The sequence below is a fragment of the Penicillium pulvis genome (genome assembly GCF_028828015.1).
Source record: "Penicillium pulvis strain IBT 33274 chromosome Unknown scaffold_8_segment0_segment0, whole genome shotgun sequence".
NCBI lineage: Eukaryota > Fungi > Ascomycota > Eurotiomycetes > Eurotiales > Aspergillaceae > Penicillium > Penicillium pulvis.
Genome location: NW_026643080.1, coordinates 1,149,912 through 1,161,997, shown reverse-complemented (window position 1 = coordinate 1,161,997; position 12,086 = coordinate 1,149,912). Strand labels below are relative to the sequence as shown.

At 46.2% G+C, this 12,086-nt stretch overlaps 4 protein-coding genes across 4 annotated transcripts; 2 read left to right on the top strand and 2 right to left on the bottom strand.

Moving 5' to 3' along the window:
* Positions 1-1,635: 1,635 nt before the first annotated feature.
* Positions 1,636-2,223, top strand: N7503_009838 (uncharacterized protein; the record flags this gene model as incomplete). The annotated part of the gene is made up of 2 exons (XM_057069384.1): positions 1,636-1,782; positions 1,831-2,223. 2 exons carry the CDS (start codon positions 1,636-1,638, stop codon positions 2,221-2,223), a joined length of 540 nt encoding a protein of 179 aa, XP_056915995.1.
* Positions 2,224-2,564: 341 nt separating this feature from the next.
* On the bottom strand, positions 2,565-4,860 carry N7503_009837 (nonhemolytic phospholipases C family protein; the record flags this gene model as incomplete). Its single annotated transcript, XM_057069383.1, has 8 exons — positions 2,565-3,149; positions 3,212-3,414; positions 3,493-3,603; positions 3,660-4,046; positions 4,116-4,218; positions 4,269-4,533; positions 4,588-4,673; positions 4,738-4,860. 8 exons carry the CDS (start codon positions 4,858-4,860, stop codon positions 2,565-2,567), a joined length of 1,863 nt encoding a protein of 620 aa, XP_056915994.1.
* Positions 4,861-5,720: 860 nt separating this feature from the next.
* N7503_009836 (uncharacterized protein) lies at positions 5,721-8,022 on the top strand (the record flags this gene model as incomplete). Its single annotated transcript, XM_057069382.1, has 7 exons — positions 5,721-6,060; positions 6,110-6,226; positions 6,275-6,609; positions 6,667-6,824; positions 6,873-7,079; positions 7,133-7,544; positions 7,636-8,022. The coding sequence occupies 7 exons, from the start codon at positions 5,721-5,723 to the stop codon at positions 8,020-8,022; spliced, it is 1,956 nt and encodes a 651-aa protein (XP_056915993.1).
* Positions 8,023-8,938: 916 nt separating this feature from the next.
* N7503_009835 (Zn(II)2Cys6 transcription factor) lies at positions 8,939-11,023 on the bottom strand (the record flags this gene model as incomplete). The annotated part of the gene is made up of 4 exons (XM_057069381.1): positions 8,939-9,090; positions 9,145-10,789; positions 10,854-10,890; positions 10,950-11,023. The coding sequence occupies 4 exons, from the start codon at positions 11,021-11,023 to the stop codon at positions 8,939-8,941; spliced, it is 1,908 nt and encodes a 635-aa protein (XP_056915992.1).
* Positions 11,024-12,086: the final 1,063 nt, after the last annotated feature.

Genomic DNA, 12,086 nt, shown 5'->3' with positions numbered 1-12,086 from the left:
AAAAGTCTCTTTTTCTGGGGATGAAATGAACGAGAATATAAGCTACATAAATACTAGTTTCGGGAGATACATCACGAGGTGTCTGGGGAGACAACCACCCAATAATTCTCTTCGGATCACTCGTAGATGGACCGATTTGGAGTTTCTGTAGATATTGTGAAAGTGGAGCCCTGTTGCGCGGAACGCCAAGCACTGGGAACCGCGGCCTCCGCGGGTCCGAGAATTGCGCCCTGATACTTGATCCAGAAAACGGCGTAAGCCAATGGTAATTGTCACACGTCTCGACATCTATAGTAGCACCAGATTACGTCATTGTCTAGCTTCGCTCCCAGGAGCACGAGTAGGCAGCAGTGCGGTTACTGTCGGAGTATGTGAAAGAACGGAAAGTTGGATGAGATCGAATGGGCCAGTCGGCCTGAGCATTGGGATCAGCGATCAAGCTGTTCAGGGCGGCAATTTTACCGCCACCATTATTACATTAGAAAATTTATCAATAAGACTTCATTTCTCATAAATCTCATTATTGTACTGTAGATATAAACACAATCAGACCCTGCCAAGTCCGAGAAAGACACCATCAGAGGTTGGTTGCAGGACAAATTCAACTAGATTTGGTGATCTTTGGACTACCTCAAGACTCAAGAAGGCCAGTCCCTTTGCATTTAAGAAACCAAAATTCGGAAGAAGGTCGTTAAGTGCCTTTATATCAGTGCTATCCAGTCCTTGATGAGAAAAGGCCATTGAGAGACACAGGAATTTGCGGAAAAGTCAATGCGATTTCAACTTGATGAATATAAGGTATAGTCTCGCCGTTTCCGCGCTGTACGGAGTTATGGAAACTGGGACGATCGCACAAAATTTGTCAACCACCCTGGCGAGATGTTACATCAGTTCGAAGTTTGCATAAATAGAAGATGTTTCCCGCATTTGTTCTCACGTCTCAAGAGTAAGTCAATATCCCTGGACATACGTCACATCTAATGAAACACTCAGACTGCTTCATAAAACTTGATAACGGAATGTTCCAACATCGATGCACTTGATTCCCTCAGTTATGGTGCCATCCTAGTTTGCCAACCAACACTTAGGTTACATCGGCGATGTGATACTACGTACTAAAGGTCACGGCAAAGCCAATGAGAAGATATGATCTTGCAAGGGGTTTCTATGCCTTTTTTTGATATCATTTTGGCTTTTCAATTCCCGGGTGGCAGAATGGTTGGAATGTTGACATCCAGCCAAAACATCCCTGGACCGCCATAGGATACCGTCAACAGCCATTACCCCTCCTAGCTTAGTACAAGTCTAGTTATCATGGGAAAGACCAAATTAGCGTCAGGTAACGCCATTACACAAGATGGCTTGTTGTCTGGAAGGCCATCGCGAAATTACAGAGAAGACAAAGATGCGCAGAAAGTAGCAAGGAGGGTACTGACATATCAGATTTATGAACCAGCCCTCATTCCACATGATTGCAGGAGTCCCCATCTCTTCAGTGATATGAGATTCAAGATTTATCAGTGTTATGAATTACAATTGCGAGACGAAGAATTTTCTCATATGTATAAGTTCTTCTTCGTCTCCTCGAACGCAAGGAACTGAGCAGGCCTCCGACCTACTACTCTTCCTACCGAGATGGCCCTTTTCTCTTCCAAGTCCACCTGCTCAGTGATCATCGCCATATCTATTATATCTTTGGCCTCCATTTGCGTCTACCGCATCCAGAAGACGGCAACTGGGAACATAGTCCAATTGGCAACAAATATCCAATCTCGCCATCCTGTAAGTTTGCAGGCGAAAGTTAACATAGAGGTATTAATGATAAAATAGAGACTTATACCCAGCCTTGAAGACTACCAGGATGACATCTTCCACCTACAGGGCGTGGAAAACCCCAGCAAGTTGGCAACTCCTGCTTCTACCCCCACACCTTTCACTCAGACCATAACTGAGCAGAACAACATCAAAGCAACATGGTCCCCAGTGATTGGTGTAGCCGAGCTTACAAAAACCTCGTCTGCAATACATACCACCAAACCCCGTCATAAAGAATCTGAGATGCTTGCATCCACTCAGGTCAGATCTGGGTGGGTTACAAGGAAAAAGCTCCAAGCCTCCGACTTGCCTTTGATTCCCGGTAATATTCCCAATGGATTTGACCATCCATTCCACAACATGATCGATAGCTTTGACGAAAAGGGACTCAATGATGAAGCCGAGTAATTTAAAAGTTCCGGAGAGAGGTGCCAATTCTAATGAAATGAGTGCTGTGCATGGAAGTTTGGAAGAGAATTACTCATAGTATATCATTAAATTAACTGTCCCCGAATGGATTGTACAGTTCCTATATTATATTGACCATTACCCGTGTATTCAAACAGGGAATGCTTTCTTTGTAGAGACTTTCCAAGGTTGTGCATACTAGGGTATTATCACCCAGTCATTCCTTTGCGTACTATAGACTACTTGCCAACAAATAGTGTCGTGGCATGGCATATATTCATTCTTTCAGAAAGCCATAAGGGCCAGCCTTTGATATCCGAGCAGAGATCACAACAAGCTCACTAACTAGAGTCGCTGAAGGTAACAGAGTAGATACCGAACCCTTCTGAAGAAGCAGATGTGGAAGATGTTGTGAAGGAATCATTCTGAACGTCAATGTAGGTAGATCCTTCGTACTGCAAAATATAGCCAGCCCCACCACCGAGGAATGAGATAGCTATCTCGCTAGCTTTAGACTTGGAAGAAACCAAAGTGCCATCAGCACCTAGGTAAGTTCCATCGTAAGCGCTTTCAAGATAGTATATCTGGCTTTCTTCATCTGAAGAATAGTGGAGGATCCAGCGTTGGTAAATGGAGCTATGATCAGTGGTGGTGGCTGTCAGGCTGACGACTGAAGAGACGCCCAGATTGGCCAAAGCATATCCGCCTTTCTCAAAGGTGAGATAGCGACCCTCAGTCAAGTATCCGACGACTTCTTTGTATCCGTCCTCGAAGTAAAGAGATGAAGTTTCGGTCTGCTCACCATAGGGAACAGTTGGCCGAAGAACCGCGTATGTTGACTCACAGGTCCCGGTAGAGATATACGTCCCATCGGAGTCCTGGGCAGGAGCATCAATATCAGGGATGTCGGGTATAGTATAGTTAGGCTAAATCAGGTGTCAATGATGGTTTCATGAAAAAAGTACCGCCAAAATCCAAGATGCCTTACGTTTGAGAAATCAAAAGCGTTGAGAAGATTGGACATATGCTCGCGACGCCACGGCTCCATGTACTCTGTTGTGACGTTGTTGTAGCCTTTAGCGGTTAGCCACTCTTCCAAGAAGAGAATCTGGGAATTGTGGTCTGCTCGCTCTGTAAAGACGCGACCACCACGAGTCCATGGGGAAACAATGTAGAATGGGACGCGGAAGCCTGATGAAGATCAGCAGTGCGTTCATAATAACATAATAATGAACTGTGACAGAGCAGTATGACGATGAAATCACGCACCTGGCCCGGTGTAAGTATAGCCAAATTTGCCGTAAGGGTCCTCGATCCATTCACCAGCAGTCCCATTCTCAGAATGGAATGGAACGACGTGATCACCAAAGCCGCCAGTTTCTGAGGGAAAAGGTTAGATCATATTTTGAAGGGTTTTCGTGGATTCCTCAACATACCGTCGTAGCTAATCATCAAAGCAGTAGTGTTGTAAGCGGCACCGTTGACAACGGCATCGACAACCTGCTTTTGAAGCCACCCACCAGCACTAGGCAAATTAGGAGGATGTTCAGAGAGCTCTGTTGGCCCAACAATGAAAGAGACCATGGGGAGAGTCCCGTTTGCGGCGGCATCGTAGAAGGCGTCTAGGCCTTTATAACTTAGGCCACGTTCAGCTAGCTCAGAAGCTGAAGAGGCTTCCTGGAAATTCTTGAACCACGCGAGAGGGTTATCATCAAAGTTGTCAGTGTCCTGGTAGACCTGCCATGTAACGCCAGCGTTTTGGTAATACTCGTAGATAGTCGTCCAAGTGAGCGGGTAACAGCTCATCTCAGACGTCTCACAGCCTAGACGCGTTGTGTTAGCTACTTGTATTGCTAACAGGTCAATCTCCTGTGGCTAGTTTGGCTCCTTACCATCAATCTCATAATTGTCAATATAAGGCTTGCTTTCGCTGACGCCAATGGTTCCGCTGACTAGCGCAACACGGTTAGGGTTGGTAGAGGCAATCACCGATTCCTAAGGAAATGGTCAGTCTATCTTCGGGCAGTAAGGCTTGAGATCCGCACTTGGTACATATCCCCAACAGTCCAACCTTCAGCAATGGCAAAGTGCACCGGGATATCGCTTCGCTGCAAGTGTCCCCAGCTCCAAGGAGTATTTTCGGTGGCCCAGGCATCGTTCAACCCCCCATTAAGAGCATAGTGGTTACTCGTGTAACTATTGCTTCCAGCGGTAATGCATTGAACAGCTTCTGGCCAAGTACCACCCTCGTATCCAAGGTAGAAGGGCAATAGCCAATCAGTTGCATTAGACAGCTCAGAGTTTACCACCCTTAGAGGTCAGTCAGAACTTTGATTTTTATTTCGCTTTGAATGCGGATCGTACTGGTAGAAAGTGGACTTGTTGGTCGCGGTATTCACTTGGACATTGGGATCCGCAAATCCGCGCGTTCCTGCCATGGTGCCAAAATACTATGGTTTTGATCACACGTTAACTTTATAATGGACTGACAAATTCTCGTCTCGGTGAACTTACATTGTTCCATGATCGGTTCTCTTGCATGAAGATAACCACATGTTCAATTGTAGATAAAGTGTCAGCAAAGGCAAATCTGACCCTCACGAAGAGGATCAGCATGATGATATGAGCGACCGACATGATTGTGTGTCGGATTCGATCTAGTGAGTCAAATTCTCTGATCTTCTTGGGAGTTGGGAAAGTAGAAACTTCCAGGCATACTCATATATATCTAAGGGATTCCAAACAGATCCACCTTGTTTGATTCCTGTTTTCTACTTTCTGTGTCTCGGATTTATAGCCAAAATAATGTGAGAGGTGTAACCTCAAGTTGTTTTCCTATTCTGTTTACAACGCTAATCTGCAGTTGGCAAGTTTACCCTGTGTAGATAAAATACTGAACGTGTCTAGATTTGAAGGTCATATTGGTGAAAGTTTGGGCTTTTGCCCCACACACGCGGGCGGATTCTATAAGCTGATAGGAGTGTCATATTTTACGGTAATTTGAAAGGGTTATGTATTGTTACATACATAGTAAGTGCCGGCGATCACGAGCAACTGTTACGGACATAGTGGATCGTGGTGGGATCGCACCATTTGAAGGTGCGCTATGGAGAGGGAAGTCGACCTAGCTACTGGAGGAGACAGTCATGATATGGTGAGATGTTTAGAACATAGCCCGAGCACACTCTTGAATTAAAAGCGGCAATATTTTGCTTATCTAGAGAACATATTCACAGGGAAAGGAATTTGATCGAGCGTACCAAGTTCCGGTCCTTCACTAGCAAATCAAGTGACGCTGTTGATCTCTGACAGAGATAACATCGATGTGGGGCATGTTACACTTAGCTTAGTTTGGGCGGCTAGAAGTTAGCACCCTTAAATAATTTCGGAAAACTACGTCGGTAACAAGAAAATGACTAAAGACCGTTAGGCTATGATCTTCGTCAGCGAAAATGTTCGAAATTGAAGCGAGCTCCGGGAATTCTCTTTGAAAAGTTATGACTATGGAGATGGGAAGCAGGCCGCCGAAGAGGCGTCTCAGATCGATGTCTTCCGGTGGACTTTATTTGCTACTTTTGTCTTCACTGCTGGTCTTCGTTTATTTGAATGTCTACAGTAACATGCCAATAATCGTTGTGCCCAAGCAACAAAAGGTCCTCTCCGAGCAAATATATCAGAATAAGCTAGGGACAGTAGCGGATACATTCCGTCCCCGCCTTGAGCTTCATGCGGAAAACCACATTTTCCGGGAGCCTCTCGTTCATCACTACACTTGGCATGTGACAAAGGCATATCGACGCCCAGATGGTGTGAAGAAAGAGGTATACCTGATTAATGGTTAGAAAACCTACACTATGCTATAGTTTGATAGCTAATCTCTCTCAAGGCTTACTACCTGGCCCTACAATTGAGGCCAGAGCAGGAGATACTCTGGTAATCACTGTGGAGAATCATTTGAAAGATGAAGTCTTGTCAATCCACTGGCATGGTATTCACATAAGAAGTATGTCATCTTATGCCAATTCTTGATCTTTATTCACACTATGTTTAGACTCCATGGACGGTGTCCCCGGGGTGACCCAGTGTCCCATCGAACCGGAAGCCAGTTTCACATACAACTTCACTATCCCTAATGATCAGAATGGCACATTTTGGTATCATGCTCATACAGACCTTCAGAGAGCAGATGGGCTATATGGAGGGCTCATTGTTCATGCTCCCTATCAGACGTTAGAAGACCAAAAGCTTTCAAATGGTGAAAACGCCACAGACAATGACCGTTTCGACTACGAGAAGGAACTCCTGCTCCTCATTGGTGACTGGTATCATCAACCTGCGCAAGAAGCCAAGTCGCACTACATGAGCGCTGCTTCATTTGGAAGCGAGGTGTGTAAGGGAACAGCAAGCGGACTTCTAGTTTTCGATTGCTAAAGAACCTTCTAGCCTGTGCCAGATTCCCTTCTGATCAACGGTATTGGGCAATTTGATTGTGATATGGCTGTGCCAGCTCGTCCGTTAGACTGTATTCAACAACATGCAAACACGTCCTTTTTAAACATAGATAGGCGCTTCTCCTATCGCATTCGCGTTGTCAACACAGGGTACGAGGACAAATGATGATGATGATATAAATCGCTAATGGCCTATAGCTCTCTCGCTGGATTCACACTGCAGTTCTCGCAGGAAACTCTGGAAGTAATCCATCTTGACAGCAGTGAAGTTAGGCGGGAAAAGACGAAGAATATCCAATCCGCTGGAATTCTATATCCTGGCCAACGAGTAGACTTTGTTCTACGTTCAGACCGACGGGTGGCTCAGGATAGCCCCTCTTGTATGACCGTTATTTTGGATAAATCGTGCGTATAATTGCAGTGTGGCAAAAAACTTTTCCTAATATGATGAAATATAGAGGTTTTCGGCGCCCTAATTTTGCATTAACCGCGATTCAATCGTTTGGAATCAATCAGAACTGTTGTTCCACCAACCTGTCCATTAGGAATGATGAGATAACGCATTTGCAGCATGTTGATCTCGAAAACATTTCCTCGTCGCCATCCGTCTTGTCTGCGCTTCCCACAAAGTCTCAGCAAACTCATGTTGTTTATACCAAGATCCAAATGCTAGCTATTAACGCCAACATGCCATGGGGTTATTTCAACCATTCATCCTGGCGACCTCAGAAAGAACCACCATACCCTCTGATCAGTCTGCCTCGCAACCAATGGGACGAGAATCAATTTTCCTTTTCAACATATACTGACCCTGTCTGGGTTGACTTAATTGTTAACAATTTAGATGATAGTAGTCATCCATTCCATCTTGTGAGTCAGGACATACCCCGCGAACCATAATAAGACCCTGGCGCCCAAGAGAAATTTGAAATGCAAAAGCTGATCAACCAAAAAAAACCAGCATGGTCACCACTTTTTCGTCCTCCATGTCTACAAAGCTCTTCTTGGCTGGGGCTCATACAACCCATTCAAAGACGCTGTGCCCCCCGGTATTTCTGTACCTCCCATGGTCACACATGACAGTGAAAATTCGAACCCCGATCTTCAGGATGTTGGATTTTATGATTTGGATCACGCGATTCTCCGAGATACTGTCCAAATACCAAGTCGTGGGTATGCAGTACTGCGCTTCCGCGCGGATAATCCTGGGGTTTGGCTTTTCCACTGCCACATAAGTTGGCATTTATCAGGTGGAATGGCCATGATTGCAGATATAATGGGCGATGTGGCGGGAGAAGAGCCTCACGATCATTTTGGATCCAATGAATCTTGTCAATATAGCATGTGAAGGATTGTCTTTTGGGCATGGGATCTAAGTACCTGTGTTAACTCTCGGTGTTGGAATTTGGCTTTGCTGGAAGGCGGATATATATGTCTAAAGTATGTTATGTAATAGCCTAGACATCATGGTATCACATATGCAAGGATTCCCATCAGCTAACCCATCCATTATACGCAGTCCTACAAGTAGTATGTCAGTTATAACGGGCTTCCCTCTTAACGTGGCCAATGCCGCCGTCCACGGGTGTAGTATATCCCCAATAGTGCTGCCCAGGTGTGCAAAGCTTCCTCTCCGCTAAGACCTACAATTGTCGCAGCACCGTTTAAATAAAAAAGCCGCAATGACCCGTGGACATCGAAGACCGACTGTGGCTACTGGTGTACTATCTTGAAAAAAGATATATGTGAGGACGTGATGACCATATTCGGTATTGCTTCTCAGGACTTCTACTTTCTTGACACTTAGCTGGGTGGTAATTGCTCTGATCTATGAGAATGGACTAGCTATGTGAGCGGTCTCCTGGGATAAAACTGCCCATGTGTGTCTCCAAGTATACCATACCCGTCCGTGACCAATTGTCATATGATCTGATCACTAGTAGTGGTGTGCTGACCAAAACGCGCGCACACTGCTTCTTGGTCAGCCACACCGTACTTAAACTTTCCAGATAAGAACCACCATAATACCACATATAATACCTTAATATGGTATCTGATCTGAGACTGGGACGATTGAACAGGGTTTGCCAACCACTATGGCGGGATGTCCTATCAGTTCAAGATTTGGACAGATCGAGATTCCTTCCTCCATTTGTTCACATGTCTCAGAATAATGCTAATTTCCCTGGAGACACTTCACATCTAATGAAACACTTAAGGGTTTCATATAACTTTGTAATGGGATGTTCCAACATCCATGGAACTCATCTCATTAGATCATTGCCTGAGTCTTTCCCATATTCAAACTCGAGTTCCTTTCTCAGGGATAACAAAGGCCAACTAACTCTGCACTGACAAGCGTCGAGAAGCTCAAGGAGGGCCAGGCGTTCATGTGGAGTGTAAACACACATTCCAGCTGGAATAAATTAGAAACCGCTACCTGTCAGCGTCGATTTGGAAAAGCACTTACCTCCAAAAAGAGTATGCAAAGAAACGATGTTTGCTGCATGATCCTGGGCATCCACTGATCTCGCGATTCCGCATATGGTGTTGACAGACATCGTTAAAAGCTTTTGTGCCGCCCTAAAATCGTCGAGCCCTCCCGAAGATGGCCTGTGAAGGACTACCAGAATTCGGGCAAGACTGTGAATTTGCAACGCTCCTGCATAAGGCGCCGGGTGAACCCAGATTGGAGGGAATGTTTCGGTGGTGGAGATGACGGGGAGTGGACTGTATTCGGGGGGCAGATGATCATGCCATTCCTGCAGCATGTAAAGCAGCTCACTCCCGCGTTCCAAGCGGCGCTCCAAGTCTGAAGCCCTTTCCTCTTCTTTTGAAGCATAGTTGACGCATTGTCCGAGCAGATAGTATGCTCGGCATGCAAGTTCAGAGGCAGTGAGTACTGACACTGGCTTCTTGGGGCTCCAGAAGCTGAAAATCCGACGTCGCTCGCGCATGGCAACCCAGACATCCTGTCGAAGCCAAGCCCACCAGACGGCTGATCGGAGCCCTCCTGATTCACCGTCATTATCTTGGAACCGCTGGATCCAGAACACACCTTTCAAGTGTCTTTCCCAGTCCTGATTTGATCCATCGATCATTTCGTAGGTACTGATAAGCAGAGCGGTGGCGATCAATTCATGACTGCGAGCGTAAGAAGAGATTTGCATGGCTTTGTTCAAGTAATGAAGGGATTCGTAGTAATACTGGACAGCGAGGTTGCGGTCGATGGTTTTCTCCTCCACAAAGGCACGACCTAAACCTTCCGACTGAAATTCCTGCAGTGAGCGGTTGCGTGCAGACAGGGCCAACAAGGCTCTCATCAGTCCAGCATTTCGGAGAGCTAGATGCGGGACTGTAGAAGCAAAATGACTCTCCGGATCAAAAAAGTCCAACCATTTGCTTGCAACACGTACAAAATGTTGGAATAAATAATGTTCCAGGGGTGACAATTCGATCAAACCCCCTGGACTCCACGGTTTTGGCGCACTAGAGATTGCCGGTTCTACCTCCGGTGGTTGCGAAGCTAGTCGTCGTGCGATTTCCGGATCCTGTGGAAATGCCGCCGCGTTGAAGCTTTGGCTCTCTCGAAGCGTTCGAGGCTGCAAATTGGAGCTATTTTGAGGATCCTCTCCAGTATCAACATGTGTTTGGGATCTGTGCCGAGCGAATTGCTCAGGTGGAGACAATAAAAACCTGTCGTCCGCATTTGCAGCGTCCGTAGCTAAGAGTTCAAACCAACTCAGGGGCGCAGCTCGTGATGAATAAGAGCTTTCTGTTCCCGGTGATGGAACATAGTTATATGGCGACCTTGCTGTTGAGACAATGGCACTTGCCGACCCAGGATTTTCAGACGCGATCGTGCTGGTAGCGGCCCGTGATCCCAGTAGTGGGCTCTCTTGCTGTATGGGCTGTTCCTTATCACACGCATCGACCAAAATTTGAAGAGGCCGATGGACGGAACTTCGGCCATTCATTTGCTCTAAGCCTGCCGCTTCAACCGGAGCTTGCAGCACTGGTGCCTCTGCTGTTGTAGCACGACTGTAAGGTGATTCCCGAGGTGCATACACACAGGGGCGCTGGCCTTTGGCACAGGGGCCGCATTGTGGTTGTACCTGATAGAGCGATTAATTCGTTTCTCGGCATCTTCGATAGCCCGTGGGAGCGAATGACACATACTTCGTCGCATTTGACATGTCGCCTCTTGCAGATCAGACTACATAATTACGCGTTAAATGACATGAAAACAGCCACAAATCTGGGGAAGAAACTGACCAACCAGTGGTCGCACGGAGCCCGCGGCCCCGGGATTTGCGCTTTTGCCGAATGGCGCCCTGCGGCTTCGCCATAGCGCAGAGATTGAGCGCATATGTGAAAAATGATCGCGACGAGGTCAGTGGGGGAAAACCGCACTGTGGGGAAAGCTGAAACCTTGATCGGTGAGTGGAAAGTGGAGTTCGCGGCAGGCTTCGGAAATCGCGACGAGAAGACCCTGACAAACCATGGAAATTGGCCTTTTGAGGTTTGTGGTACATAATTGGGCAGAAAGAGAGTCAATGAGACCAAGACAAGGTATTTAATGGATGATCGTAGCACGTTCATACAAAATGATTCTCTTCACTATCGTCGTGCTATATTACGGCACATGGCATCTCCTCTGCCAAGGACAACCTTGGAACCTCGCTATAGTAAGTAGCAATGACCACAGCGTGGATGGCAGTCCATTGTCTCTTGTGGAGTGCTCAACAGCAATTACACCACAATAAACTCTATAAAGGTTCCCCATTAGACTTTGAGAATGCGAGATAATCCACATGGTCGGAGCCTCGAGACGAGGCGCCGAGAAAGAGCCCACGAATAGAAGTAGCCGCGGATCTATCTTCCCATAAAGAAGATCTAGCAAGATAGATGAATCCACTATGTTCTCCACGATCTAATTTAATCTCCGCACGTGGCGTATGGCCAATTCCGGGGTATTCGATTGTCCCAATAACATGATGCAATGATATTATTAGACATAATACTATATATTTTATACAACTCTATCAATGTGCCGAACTATATAAAGCCAGAGAAAAAAAGCCTGCAATCTCAACCAACTTACCATGTCACACATATTTGGAAACCAGCCGTTTCCAACAAATCAAAGAGAAGAGGAACAAAAGTGCATTCCAAAAACCTCCTGCTTACCCTGAACGAGAGTCTCTCACTTACTACCCAACCTCGTCCCGTGAAGTTCCTCTCCCTTCCCCCCTTCCCTGATGATGATTATTCACGATTTCACATTCAAAATGCTGCCTTGGCTCCACGAACTTCATACCCCGTCCTGCCAGAATCCATACAACTATGTTTAAATGTTGATTATGACCGTGGAATCGGGAACTGACAAAATCGTTACATTAAACTAGATAC